The following is a 15,316-nucleotide window of genomic DNA, read 5'->3' as shown; positions in this document are numbered from 1 at the left end:
TTAGACGTATCCATAGTTTAACTTCAACTTGTAAATTTTTCACAAATTTCAACAAGTGTTAAACATTATCTCGGCTAACTTCAAATTGTAAATTTTTCACAAATTTCAACAAGTGTTAGACGTATCCATAATTTAACTTTAACTTGTAAATTTTTCATAAATTTCAACAAGTGTTAAACATTATCTTGGCTACGTCAACTTGTAAATTTTTCACAAATTTCAACAAGTGTTAGACGTATCTATAGTTTAACTTCAACTTGTAAATTTTTCACTAATTTCAACAAGTGTTAAACATTATCTCGGCTAACTTCAACTTGTAAATTTTTCACAAATTTCAACAAGTGTTAGAACCATTTTCCAACTCTCTGCCCCCTAATGTGAACTTAAGTTCCACTTGGGTTCTCATTACGCATGTATTCTAGAAACATCGGTAAGTATCTTATCAGTCATAAATGTAGAAGAATTTTGCTAAAATTTTATTCGTTACGTCGGCCAAAAATAAGGTAAATCTAATGATAGAAAAATTTTAGATTACAAGCATTTCAGGGTCTTGGCAACTCTTTGCCCTCGTTATCTTCAGGCCGATATGCCCCATTGCCTAATACCGAAGTGATTTTGTAGGGTCCTTCCCAATTTGGACCAAGTTTGCCCTCCCTGGGATCCTTCTTGTTGTCGATGACTTTTCTCAAGACTAGGTCACCGACTTGAAACTCCCTTGGGTTAACATTTTTATTGTAAGCCCTGGCAAGCTGCTGCTGGTATGCTGTTAGCTGAATTGCAGCTCTCTCCCTTCTTTCTTCTAGTAGATCCAGATCTCGGGCTAATAGTACATCATTGGTTTCGTTTTCTACTCCCTGGGTTCTGATCCCTGGGATGCCGACCTCTAGAGAAATAACTGTTTCTGTGCCATAAGCTATGGCAAATGGGGATTCTCCAGTTGATTTTCTCGGCATAGTCTGATATGCCTAGAATACACTTGGCAGTTCATCCACCCACTTTCCTTTCGCTGCCTGCAGCCTCTTTTTTATCCCATCTAGGATAACTTTGTTGGATACTTCTGCTTGTCCATTGCTTTGAGGAAAGCTTGGGATTAAAAAATAATTTTTGATTTTGAATTTTGCACAGAAGCTCTTAATTAGCTTACTGTTAAATTGTGTTCCATTGTCGGCAACTATTGCTCTTGGAATCCCAAATCTGGTGATGATGTTCCTCCATATGAAGTTCTTCACGTCCACATCTTGGATCTTGGCTAGGGGCTCAACTTCTATCCACTTGGTGAAGTAATCTGTTGCTACCAGCAGGTACTTCCTTTGTCCAGTTGCTTGGGGCAGTTGCCCAACGAGATCCATGCCCCATTGGGCAAACGGCCAAGGACTGGATACTGGGTTCAGGTCTGCTTCTGGTTGTTCTATCAGTGGCGCAAACCTTTGGCACTTTTCACACTTCTTGACGTAGGCCTCTGTATCCTTCTGCATGTAGGGCCACCAATATCCCTGGGTGATGGCCCTATGAGCCAGTGATCTGCCCCCAGCGTGGCTTCCACAAATTCCTTCATGTATTTCATATAAAAAATCTTCAACTTGTGAAGGATGTACACACCTTAAAAGGGGTTCAGTAAAGGATCTTTTGTAGAGATGTCCTTTCGCTGTCAAACTGAATCTTGTTGACTTCAATCTGATCTTGTGTGCCTCTTTGTGGTCATCTGGAAGTTTCTTTTCCTTTAAGAATGCTACAATTGCATCCATCCAGCTTGGTCCCATATCCACACACATTGCTTCACACTTTGTAGTCAGTGGTTCGATGCTGGGGCCCGACAAGTAGTCAACTATAATTGTTCTTGCTTTCCCAAGTTGTATTGCACTAGCCAAGTTGGCCAGTGCATCGGCGTGACTGTTATCATCTTGGCTTATCTGATGTAGTCGGCAATTCTGAAATAAGGCTACTAACCTGTTGACTTCCTTTGCGTAGGCCGACATCCTTTCATCTCGGGTTGCAAACTCGCGCCGTTGTCTAGTTGATTATGAGCTGCGAATCACAGAAGACTATTACATCATCTGCTTCTGCTGCTACTACCAACTTCGGTCCTGTAATTAATGCTTCATACTCTGCTTTATTGTTTGAGGCCTTAAACCTCAAACGAATGGATTGTTCTAATATCTGTCTATCTGGAGATACCAGAGCTACTCCTACCTCTGCTCCTTGTCGGTTTGAGCTCTCATCGACAAACAGTCGAAAGGAGTCGCCGATGTAAATGTTGTAGGGTCTGAGTTTTTCATTCTTCCTTTGTTCTGTTTCATTCGGCTAGGCTTCTCCTTGCTTGCTTGGACATTGTTCACCTCGGCTTAACGGAGCCCGATGTACGATGGATTCTGGTGTGAACTCAGCCACGAAGTCGACCAAAACTTGGCCTTTGATAGCTGTTCTGGGTCTGTGCTTCAAGTCATACCGTTCCAAGGCCACTGCCCATCTGGCTATTCTTCCTGTTAGGTCTCCCTGCTGCAATAGGGACTTCAATAGATGTTCAGTTAATACCACAATCTTGTGGGCTTGAAAGTAATGGTTCAGCTTCTTTGAAGAGATTACTAGTGCCAGCGCCAACTTCTCCAGGGGTAAATACCTGGTTTTTGCATTGGCTAGAGTTTTGCTTACATAGTAAACAGCCTTTTGTTCCCCTTTTTCTTCTCGGATTACCACTGCATTTACCGTATGCTCTGAAACTGCCAAGTACAGGAACAACTCCTCCCCAGGTTCTGGATTTGAAAGAACTGGAGCTGTGGTCAAATACTTCTTTAAGTTGGCCAGGGCGACTTCGCATTCTTCGGTCCACAAAAAATCTGTGGCTTTCTTTACTAAATTGAAGAAAGGTTTGCACTTGTCTGAGCTTCTGCTTATGAACCTATTCAGGACTGCGCCCCTTCCAATCAGCATTTGCACTTGTTTTGCCGACGTCGGGCTCTTCAAATCCAGGATGGACTTGATCTGATCTGGGCTGGCCTCAATGTCCCTTCTGGTCACCAAGTACCCTAAGAACTTACTAGATCCAACTCCAAATGCACACTTCGATGCATTTAGTCGGAGCCGATATGTTTTAAGGATTTCAAATACTGCTTTTAGGTTGGCCAGATGACCTTCAAGTTCCTTGGTTTTCACGACCATATCGTCAATGTAAACTTCTACCGTTCGGCCGATCAGATGTCTGAACATCTTGGTTACCAATCTTTGGTAAGTTGCTTCAGCGTTTTTTAACCCAAAAGGCATCACATTGTAGCAATACAACCCTTTTGGAGTGATAAACGCAGTTTTCTCTTCATCTGGGAGGTACATGGCTATCTAGTGGTACCTCTTGTAGGCATCCAGGAAGCTCATTCTTCCATGCCCTGAAGTGGCATCCATCAGCTGGTCAATCTTGGGTAGAGGAAAATTGTCTTTGGGACAAGCCTTGTTTAGGCTGGTAAAGTCCACGCAGACCCTTCATTTACCATTCTTTTTCTTCACCACCACTGTGTTTGACAGCCATTTCGGGTAGTTTACCTCTCGAATGGCCCTGGCCTCCAGAAGCCTGTCTACTTCCTCTTCCACTGCCTCGACATGCATCAACGCCAGTCTTCTTGCTCGTTGGATAACAGGTTTGGCCGACCTATCAACGTTCAGTCTATGACAAGTGACCTCGGGGTCAATGCCAAACATCTCGTAAGGCGTCCAAGCAAACACCTCAATATTTGCTCTCAAGAAAGCTTACAACTCTTTTTCTTCTTCTTCGGCTAAGCCCGAGCCGAGAAGAAATAAGCTTTCTTCATCCCCCTCCTAGACGAGGATTTTCTTCAGTGTTTCTTCACTCTTCTCGGCTGGCTCCTTGCCGACATCCTCTAAGACCTCCACGTCTTTGTCTTCGATCTCTACTTTCTCTGGTTCTCGTATGCTGCAAGTGGATTTCATTGCTGCCATAGAGCAATTCTTTGCCTGCAGCTAATCTCCTCTGACCTCCTCAATCCCATGTTCTGTTGGGAACCACAACAGTTGATGTAATGTTGAGGGAACAGACCTCATGGCATGCAGCCATGGCCTTCCTAGGATTGCATTATATGGGGAGGGTGTGTCGATTACGGTGAATTCTGTCCGTATCTTCCTGGTGCCAGCTTGCACCTCCAAGTTCGTTGTTCCCAGTGGCCACGTCAGCGTTCCATTGAACCCGACCATTGGGCCATTGGATTGCTCCATGTCATCTGGGTGAAGGCCTAGCTCTTTGTAACACCTGACATACATAATGTCATAAGAGCTACTTTGGTCAATCAGGATGCGCTTCACTTGGCACTCCCCAACCTGGAGGGATACTACCAAGGTATCATTATATGGATGTTGTACCATCTCAAGGTCGGCTTCAGTAAAGGACACTACTGGTCCCTGACACTCATCGGCCCAATGTCTTTTCTCTTCAACCTGGTACACGTGCTGCAAGTGCTTTACCTTCTGGGTCTCCCCTCGTATTTCGTTTTCGTTGACCTTCGAGTGAATTACATTAATTACCCGAGGTCCTCCTGCTTGAGGTTGCTGTGCTGGGGGAGGCGGAGTTGCTGGTGCCTGAGGCAGTCTTGCTTGCTCTTTCCTTGTCCTGGCTTCATCTACAAGGTCCCTCTAATGGCCTTGCCTTACTAGGTCTTCTAGTTATATGCCCATCTTCGTTATGGTAAGCACAATGCTTACCAAGGTTTCTTCCATAAATTCTCCTAGCACTTTGGCTGGTGCTCTAAAATAGGGCTGAGATTGAATTTTGTCCAAGACTTTGTGGATTGGAATTCGGAACACAGTTGTGACTGCCTGTGCAGCCCTCAGTCCTACCTCTTGCTTGTTGGACCCGTTGTTACCTCGGCCTCGCTTCGGCGAGCCGTTACCTTTCTCTTGCTTCGTCTCCTTAGCTCCTGAGGTGCTTTCCTCGGCTCTGGCATACTTCTCAATTCTGGCCATGAGCTCTTCCATGCTTTTTGGCAATGTCTTTGCCAAAGACTTTCGTAATGGGCAGTCGTCTTTTAGGCCGTTCTTGAAAGATATGACCGCCACATCTTGATTGCACTCGGGTATTCAGTTGAACACCTCATAGTACCTTTTTGCGTAAGCTCTAAGGCCTTCATCCTTACTGATTCTCAGAGCCATCAATGCGTCCACCCTTAATGGCTGTAGCTTGTTTGTCACGAACCTGGCCACAAACATCTCGGCCAGGCCTTTCCAAGTCTTTACGCTTCCCTTTGGCAGCTTGTGAAACCAGTCTGATGCAATCTCCCCGAAGGATGAGGGGAACACTTTGCAGAGCAATGGCTCATTCCCACTGTACAATGCCATTGAGTTCAGGTATAATCCAACGTGAAAGTTGGGGTCTGACTTACCATCGTATATTTGGAACCTCGGCATGCTGAATCTCTTTGGATCCTCAAATTTGTCCAATTTCACCGAGAATGGTGTTCTTGGCTTATCAAGAGAAGTTACCTCGGCATCGGCATTTTGTTGCTTCCTCTTGAGGTAATCTCTTAAGTCTTCTTTGCTCCGCCCAGGTGCTCGGCTATCTCCCGACTTTGATCTTTTTGGTGCACTGCTTTCAGCTTCGTTGTGAGCCCTCTTCGACCTTTCTCCATTAGACGTGTCGAAGCATAATGCTTGCCTTTGAACATGTCGATGTTCTTTGAGGTCTGCCTCCTTGGAGATGTGTCCTTCGTGACTCTTCTCTCCTCGACTCTCCTCTTTCAACCTCCCTTGAAGGCCGATGGGAGTGTTTTCCGCTCCCGGTGTGTTGGGGCGCTACTGGGATTGATTTCTCCTTCCCCCTTCTGGGCATTGGCCGCTGGAATCGGCATGTCGTGCAGCAGGAACGGTGGCTGCATGACGTTATTTTGCATCATAAGATTGACGACCGATTGCAAGTCTGCCAATTTGTTTGCCATCTCTTTCACCTCTTCATCCCTCCGCAGGCATCTATCGTTCCATACCTGGAGGTCATTCTCGTTGTAGTACCCGCTTCGATCTGGCTTCTTTGGCATGTCACCATCCTGGCCGATATCTTTCTTGCCGTGATTCTAGTTTTGAGTCTCCTCATTGTGACCATCTTCCGCCACGTTTGGGTCAACGTGTTTACCACTCCCAGCAGGGATTTCGTCCCCAACCTTATCCTTCTGTCCGTCACTGGCCATCTATTCTCTTTTCTTTCCCACAGATGGCGCCACATTGTGTGAGTGAATTTCCAACCACACTGCCAAACTCAGTATTCAGCTGGAGAGCACTGGCAGAATAGATGACACCTGGTTGACCTGTAACAGAAAGAGAAGATTCCGGCGGTGGTTTGTCCACCCGAGGGCACTCCGATGATCAAGTCAGTATATCTCTCAAAGATAATCGATAGTGCAAAACTCACTGTTCAGAATATAAATTGCGTAGTTTAGACCCATCGGGGGTGCCTTTCTTTTATAGTTAACTCAATCCTAGTTCTCATACAAGCCTAGCTTCACTGGACTTCTGCTCAGTGTTCATCCTGGACTCTCCAAGAGATAAAGATAAACTCCCTAAGAGTGTTATCCTTATCCATGCTAAAGTCCTTTCTCATTCTAGGACTCTTGTGCCTTATCCGTTTATCTCGGATTCTGATATCTTCGGAGATAATCTCGGCCTAACCGAGATAATCTCGGCGTCATAACTTGGACACGTGGCACCTCGGCTGACACGTCGGCATCACCTTGGCCACGTGTTGGGACTCAGAAAATATATCCCTACAGTAAGAAATATTTAAAAAAGTAAAAAAACTAAGATGATGATCTTACATAGGAACTGTTGCTAACTTTTTTACTTATTAAACTACGTGATCATCACTCAAAACAGTATTTTCATTGATTTAAGTCTAAGTAGTTCATATTCATAAGGTATATTTAACACCTAAGTGTGTAGATATATTTTTCTATGTAATTTAAAAAAGGGTAAATTATATTTATCTCCCCTGAGGTTTCTAACAAATGTAGAGACCTCCCATGTGATTTGAATAATTACAGTAGCCTCTCCTGCTTTACTTGACAATGTCAAGATTCTCCCATTTTGTCAAATTATTCCAAACGGTATTACTTTTTCTATAGTAAATTACCTTATTGCCCTTCCTTTTAAAATATTAAAAAATGCTTTTGGATTGGAAGACAGGTTTGGAAGAAACAAATAGTGTTTGGAACAATATTTTTGGATTATTTTTTTTAAAATATTAAAAAATGTTTAAAAAAATTATTTTTTTATTTTAAATATATAATTTTTATTTAAATATTTATTTTATTTTGTAAATATTTTATTTTTTTTAATTTTAATATTTTAAACTCAAAACATAATTTCACACTCAAATCGTAACCAAGCACATAACTCAAAACTCAATTCAAAAATTATTTTCAAATCTCATAACCAAACACATAACTCGACACTCCATATTACTTTCAAAACTTTACATTCAAATCGTAACCAAATATATAACAAAAAAAATTAAAATATTTAAAAATATATTTATAAAATAAAATAAAATATTTAAAATAAAAACAATATATTTAAAATAAAAAATATTTTTTTTAATATTTAAAAAATTAAAAAAAATATAACACAGATGTATGAAATATAATGCACATTAAAATAAATAAATAAATATTTAAAATATAAAATATTTACCCTAGAAAAATAAATTCAAAAAATTTCAAAATTTATAACCAAACAAATTTTTTTCTTTTCAAAACTCATAACTCAAAATACGACTCCACACTCAAATCATGATTCTAAAAATAATTTTAAAAAATAAATTTTTTTTTTTGAAATTTCTTTTCTTTTAAAATAGAGTTTTTGAAAAAGTTTGGTTTTGAATTTTGAAAATAGTTTCGAGTTTTGAAAATAATTTTAAATTGAGTTTTCAGTTTGTGTTTGGTTATAGTTTTGGAATTGAGTTTTAAGTAACAACATGTTCCGAAAAGATTTTTTTTAGAAACATGTTTGGTTCTCTTTTAGAATCACAACTTCAACTAGAAATTTTCAAAAATCTTTTCAAAACTCATAGTCTTAACTAAATACACAACTCAAAACTCAATTCAAAAATTATTTTCAAAACTCATAACTAAACACAAACTTAAAAAAATGCAAATTTATGTTAAATATATTTTTTAAATATTAAAATTTTATTTTTTTATTTTTTAAACACAAACTTAAAAAAATGCAAACTTAAAAAAAAAAATTATTTTTTTATTTTAAATATATAATTTTTATTTTAAATATTTTATTTTATTTTATAAATATATTTTTAAATATTTTAATTTTTTTGTTAAGCGTTTGGTTACGATTTAAGTGTAGAGTTTTGAAAGTAGTGTGGAGTGTCGAGTTATGTGTTTAGTTATGAGGTTTGAAAATAATTTTTGAATTGAGTTTTGAGTTATGTGTTGATTTGAGTGTGAAGTTGTATTTTGAGTTTAAAATATTAAATTTAAAATATTTACAAAATAAATTAAAATATTTAAAAAAAATTATATATTTAAAATAAAAATAATAAAATTTTTAAAAACATTTTTTAATATTTAAAAAAAATAAATCCAAAAATACTGTTCCAAACACTATTTGTTTCTTCCAAATCTGTTCTCCAGTCCAAAAATATTTTTTAATATTTTAAAAGGAAAGGCAATAAGGTGATTTACTATAGAAAAAGTAATATCGTTTGAAACAATTTGATAGAAAGGGAAAATTTTGATATTATTAAGTAAAGAAGGGAAGGTTACTGCAATTATTCAAACTACAAAAGAGATTCCTGTATTTGTCAAAAATCTCAGGAGAGGTAAATATAATTTACCCTTTTTTATTTTATTTTATAATTCACAAATTTATTCAATTCGCGATTCGATATGAGATCATTTTGATTTACGATTTGAATCTCGATTCGACAATTATAGTAAAAATATATTATAGACCTAGAAATTTTATCCAAAAAGTTACCTAGAAAAATTAATATATATGTGGACCAAATCCATTCCAGACATGGAACCTACCCCACAATACACATTCAATCTCCATCACATCTGTAATATGTTACAAGTAGTTGCATCTTTAGAAATTCACTTCAAACCAAAAGTATGATTCCCAACCAGAAACTCATGGACAAACACAACAATATTATGATGTCAAAAGTTTTTTAAGTACTTTTACAGTGTATAATACCCCATTTCACAATGTTTTACAGCTACAAGCCTACAAGGCATAAACCCAAAAAGAAAATAGAAAAAGGCACTACCAGGACCAGCTTCTAACAAAAAGCTAATACTTGAATCCATGTAACAATTTTTTCAAAATTTTTTTTTTGGCCTGACCATAGAAGCACCTTGCAAACACTAGGGAATCGGACCAGAGAAGCCTAGATGGGCCAAGCAACGTGGAGAGCACCCTCAAAACAGGCTTGAGCCAAATTTGACCATAGTCTTATTGAAGGCAGAGTGACCAGGAGTTGGTAGCCTAAGATTAAAAGGCATTTGTCTTGCCCCTCAAATACTTGACCTCCTAGTCACCAACCCACATGAGTAAGCCCCCAACCAACAAGCTACCACCCTCAGGTGGTTTCTCTCTCTTTCCCTTGATTTTACAATACTTCAGCGAGATTAATAAAGAGCTAATACTTTCCCGAGAAAAATATGCAGCAATTTGAAGTGAAAGAACAAAAAACAAGGGTAAAAATGTCAAACAAATATGATACCATTCTCCTTAATGGTATCAATAACAATACCAAGCTTCCCTTCAATCCGCTCATTCTTCTGGGGCTCATAAGCCATTGCAAATACATCAGCTTCCTTTGATCGCTCAGCAATCAACTTCCCTATTACTCTGCAGGCATTGTCATCAGTGAGCGATGGCAATGTGTTCCTGAGATCCTTGGCATTTGTGGTGGCCACCGATATCACTTTGCTGGTTCCACGATGCATCACTTTTGCATGAACGTATCGCTTTGAAAAGAAAATGTTTAGTAGAAATGGTCGCATATACATATCTGTCCTTTGTCCCCATGATTTTCTGTTCGGTTTTTTTGCAGCTTCACCTCGTGACCTCCTTGTCCAGGCAGCTTGAACAATAAATTCCTGCAACAATATGTTATTTCTCACACGATTTTATGGGGAACCATGTGGATTGAAGGAGACACAACTGATAAACCATTCATGAATAAAAAGAATCTTGCTTCACCATGCTGACACCACAAGTGATCTGCTTATAACTGGAGGTCCAATTATTTCAGAAAATGGTCATAAAACAATCTGGCACATTCAAATCAACAAATTTTATCTTTATTTTTTTAATAAAGTTTTTCCAATGAAGAACACAAATTCCTATTATGGATTAGGTCCAGATGAAAGTTGGATGAAGTTTTTCATAAGGTAACATGTAAAATAAAAGCTATATAAATGAAATCATGATTAAAGAATACAAGGAAAATTTTTATGAGCTCACCCAAAAACATGATAGATTAAACCTAAATGCTTTCTGGGGTAGAACTAGTTATACATCAAGAGGCTCTGTTTTGAATTCACATGCATCCTTGCATATATCCAGGTCTGAACACTCAACTTCATCTTCCTCCATCAGATATTGGAGGGAAAAAAATAAAATAAAAAACACATATACAAGCAAAAGAAATGTTTGTGGTCCCCTCCTGAAGAATTAAGGCAGAGGTCATAAAACAGATAATTCTTCGAATTCTATCTTTCCATTTATGAAAATATAACACAATAGCATGCTGGTGGTTAAACATTCATAAGCATGCAATTGAGGTGTGTCTCACTCTCATTCCAAACCTGTGTTACATGGACTCGGCACTTTGGGGCGAAGTATCCGTGTCGACACGACACGACACGGCACGGGTGCGGGTGTGGGATCTGTGTCGGATTCGGCTGTTCTCTCTCGGACACGGCTCTTTACAGACAGCAAAAGAAATGAAAGAGGAGAGAGCAAGAGAGAACCTGATTGAAATCGATCCAATGGAAGTCGAAGATCGACGACCTCCAGTCGAAGCTCCATCCGGTCGATCCAGTCGAAGATCGAAGCTCCATCAGTCGATTGAACAGTCGAACACCCCAGACGACTCTCTCTTTCTCTCGCTTTCTCTCTCTCCCTCGCGATCGCAATCGCGATCGATCGATCGCGATCGCTTTGCTTCACTTCTCTCCCTCTCTCTCTCTTGTTTTATTCTTGACTTTACTGATTGACATCTCTTGATTCACATCTATATCTATTCGTATATATCTATATAAAATAATAATAGTTAATAACTATTATTATAATAACTATAATAATAACAATTATTATTATATATTATATAATAATTATTGTATAACATATAATATATTTATAAGATAATATATACTTATATATATTAATAAAAATAAATAAACACATATATGTAAAATAATTATTTATTATTTATATAATATAACTCATCTTAATAACTATATTTAAAAAATATATATATATATATATTTAACGTATCCCCGTTCCCGTATCCAAATTTGGATACATATCCACGTATCCTTAATTTTTAATTTTGAAGTGTCCGACCCTTAGATACGCACCTGCACCCGATACCCGTACCCGCGTCCGTGTAACATAGTTCCAAGCACAAAAGAGAAATTCACAACAATTCCAGGTTTTGCACTAATGCATGCTGTATCAAAACAATGCTTGGTCTAAGAAATGTTAACAAAAATGCATCATTCAGCTTTATCTTTTCCTCCATAAAGCAAGTTTCATATATATATATATATAATATTCATAATTTATCTTGGTGTACTTTAATCAAAATAGACAGAAGTTTTATTCATAATAAAGCCAAATTCATCTTCGCTTTGAAGCAACGAGTTAATGTTTAAGTCACGGATTGGATAGTTACATTGCATGAACTCAAAATGCCAAACTCATTCTGGTTTCTGATAAGCTCAACATGCACAATTTCAAATTCAACTAAGATCGATAAACATTAGATTCATCATATATCTATAATTTCCTAAACCAAAAAGCTCTGATCAGCTCCCCATTTTGCACTCAGTGAGCTACCTAAAGAAATAAACTTTACTGAGATATTGTTGCCATTTTTTTTCTTCTTCTTTTCGGTGAGCATAGGGCCAAACTTATAACATCAATATTACAACATTAGGGGGGGCAAGTTTTGGATGGCAAAAATGGAGAGGCGGAATGGGATTCCCCTTCCATGTCTCTTATTCTGTTGCTTGGGTGCGTTCAAGAATGGAAATGGAATGTGATTCCTAATTCAGTCCCCAAGACACAATTAGATTACTTCACTAAATAAGAATCCTAGCCCTACATCCCATGGAACTTATTCAAGAAATAAAGTAAGTAGATGAGCTCACAATATTTAAAATTATATCAGATTGCTATATAAGATTTCTAGCCAAACCAAACGCTTAAATTGCATTGACACGGGAATAAAATTACTAGTAATGGGATTCCTTGTAAAAGGATTCTCATTTATTCTCTTTGATTCCTGTAGTCCAAATATAGTTGTAAGTAATGTTAAACAAACCAGTGTCAAACAACTATACAACAACATGACTTTTTATTTGCAACCATTAATGGAAAGGGGAAATTAGCAATAAGTACTTTGGTACAAGTCCATGTAGTAGATGGGGTCCTAATAAAAGATGTTTCAAAGCTGAGTTCCCTCACTTTCTAAAATTTGGGATGTAAGGTCCACTTATTATTTTTTCGTGATTGGTTTATCCCTGAATATTATTTTCCCGTAAAGACACAAACTCACTTGGTACAAAGATGATGTTAAATTGGGAAGGAAGAAGATGACATCCCCACAGCAAGAGTGGTGATAGCTTTTTATTGTGGTCATGGCATGCATATTAATCAGGTGATAGCTCTTCCATTATGCAGACCAAACTTAATTAGTTCATTCTCTTCACAAAAATACTGCCGACCTTCTTCTTCTTCTTCTTTTTTTTTAATTAAAAACTGTGGGTATTTCATCAGCTAGTTACAAAGCATTAGAAAAATAAGAAAGTGCTAGATCAAAAAATCAGTAGTGTGAGTGAGTCTAATAGAGGAAAAATCAAATAGTAAAAAATCCACCAGATTACGTTTGGTATCCACGAACATGCTCTGATGATCATCTCCCTATTTTTCTATCTGTGTTCGACAATTGTCAACTTAAAGAGAGATCAAGATAAAAAGTTATTGAATTATAAAGTCTTGAAACCAATCCAAATATGAAAACAGTGTGCATTCTGCGTGCGTTGCATGATCCCAATGCTATCAGTCAATAAGCATATTTTTGTCTAAAATGAGGCTTTAAAACAATTGAGGATTAAAACTACCACCAAGTATATATGTATATATATATTTAGTACTTAAACTAGTATTTGTAATTAGGGTGCCCTAGCCAAGTCTCCCTGCTGAATATAAAGCTTGCAATGGAATATATATTATTAATTAAGGCCTTGTTTGGCATGATCTAAAAAAATTAAAAAGTCAAAAAGTCACTATCCTATTTAAGTCACGTTATCTTATTTAAGTCACATCATCTCTCTAACACATCACTTCAAACCCAACCCATATCCAACCCATATTTTATAAAAAGTCAAAAAAATACACTTATTTAGATCATCCCAAACCACCCCTAAGTATTAACAATCAGATAACAGTCAGATGAATAACATATAGATAGTTACAAACATAAGACTCTAAAAATCCAAATTCCCAAATTGGTTGTGATGGTAATTTAGGTTCTTCTTTTTCAATTTTTTTTTTTTGATAATCAGATGTCCGAGGCAATGCCCCAACTAAACCAATACATATTATTGAAGTATTGGGATTTGTGTCCCATTCTGATTTGGTCCATATACATATTATCCCAACATCACAAACTAAATTTATAAGTTCAATTTCAACTTCAGGAATAGATGCATACATATGTGTATATAATAACATAGCAAAATCAGAGAAATGGGTGAGCCACAGAAACACTGGTTTACCAAACATAGTATAAGAAAGATGGAAATAAGAAAAATGAGAGTTTACATACCTTGCTGACTGTGGGGTTTGAAGGGCTGGAAATGGAATTGATGGACAAGTTGACATTAGGAAATGAAGAAGACCATGAAAGCGAAGTGGGTTTTTCTCTGCTAGTTCGAAAGAAGTCACGGGATAGAAGAAAAGGAGATTGTGACGAAGATACACAGGCCGCCATCTCTGCTATCTCGAGGAGTATGAGAGAGCGAGAGAGAGAGAGAGCAAAATAAGTGTGTAAGGCCGAGCACCACTACTGTTTGGCATACACCTAAAAAAAAATCACTTTTTGTTTTTTAATTTCTTTTTTAATCTTTAGTGATTTTTTATAAAATTATATAATAAAAAAAATTGGATTAACTATTTAAAAATCTTATTTACAAATATTGTGGTATGGCTCACGTCTTGTATAAATTTTTTTGAACCAATAAATTTTTTTGAACCAAAAAAATTGGAAAATTAAGAAGATTATCAATTTTATATAATAATATTCCAGATATTGTTTCACTAACTGAGAGAGGAAAAAAATACGAGATTAAATTTTTTTATCTTTTTATTCTTTGGTTTAATTTAATTATTCAATAAAATAAAAAGCGTTATCAGTTTTTTTTAGTTTTAAAATAGTATTATCAATTTTTTTCAATTTTAAAGCTTTTTTTTTAATAAAAATTTTGTACATCAATTTTCCATCAGTATGCTCTTTTATAGACATTTTCAGTTTTACACAAAACAAAATTTCAATTTTTTCAAACTTTTCAAAAAAAAAAAAAAAAAATTTGCACATAATTTTTTTTACATTTTTTCAGTTTTAAAGTTCATGTTTTAAATTTTTTAAAATAAAAATAAATGTCAAATCATCTTGGTTTTTTTATAAACAATCATAAAGGATATACAATCATTATTTGAAGAACAATTCTAATTATTAAAAATTTAATGAGACTTAAAGATTTAAAAAATCTTAATTTGGATTTAATGAATTATAATTTCATAAAATAGAACTTGCGTGTAAATGTCCTAAAAAAATTGATTATTTAGTTGGTCTTGATAAACAAATTTAAAAAATTAAAAATTAAAAAAATATAAAAAGCCAAAAAAAGACTCTTTTTAACTTTTTATTTTTATTTTTATTTTTTATATCTTTTTTGGAGTTTTTTTAATTTTTAATTTTTACCTTTTTTATTTGTCTAGTTGAATAAAACCAAAAGTCTGAATTGTTTTTGAATTTATAAAAAACAAATTTCACTAAAAATTAAAAAATATATATCTA

At 36.3% G+C, this 15,316-nt stretch overlaps 1 protein-coding gene across 1 annotated transcript; it reads right to left on the bottom strand.

Moving 5' to 3' along the window:
* Positions 1-9,135: 9,135 nt before the first annotated feature.
* LOC114302310 (uncharacterized) lies at positions 9,136-14,333 on the bottom strand. The gene is made up of 2 exons (XM_028247316.2): positions 14,066-14,333; positions 9,136-10,106 (listed from the first exon to the last, which is right to left on the bottom strand). The coding sequence occupies exons 1-2, from the start codon at positions 14,228-14,230 to the stop codon at positions 9,711-9,713; spliced, it is 561 nt and encodes a 186-aa protein (XP_028103117.2). The 5' UTR covers positions 14,231-14,333; the 3' UTR covers positions 9,136-9,710.
* Positions 14,334-15,316: the final 983 nt, after the last annotated feature.

The sequence above is a fragment of the Camellia sinensis genome, chromosome 5, assembly GCF_055761805.1.
Source record: "Camellia sinensis isolate YWXY chromosome 5, ASM5576180v1, whole genome shotgun sequence".
NCBI classification, from domain to species: domain Eukaryota; kingdom Viridiplantae; phylum Streptophyta; class Magnoliopsida; order Ericales; family Theaceae; genus Camellia; species Camellia sinensis.
Note: the sequence above shows the minus strand (reverse complement) of the source record. Positions and strands in the feature narration are given on the sequence as shown.

What these genes read in the sequence shown, in the direction of transcription:
- LOC114302310 (XM_028247316.2), bottom strand. Translation starts at nt 14,230, where the DNA reads ATGGCGGCCTGTGTATCTTCGTCACAATCTCCTTTTCTTCTATCCCGT. An exon ending in CAAACCCCACAGTCAGCAAG is followed by an intron (nt 10,107 to 14,065) that starts GTATGTAAACTC and finishes ATATTGTTGCAG; the next exon opens with GAATTTATTGTTCAAGCTGC.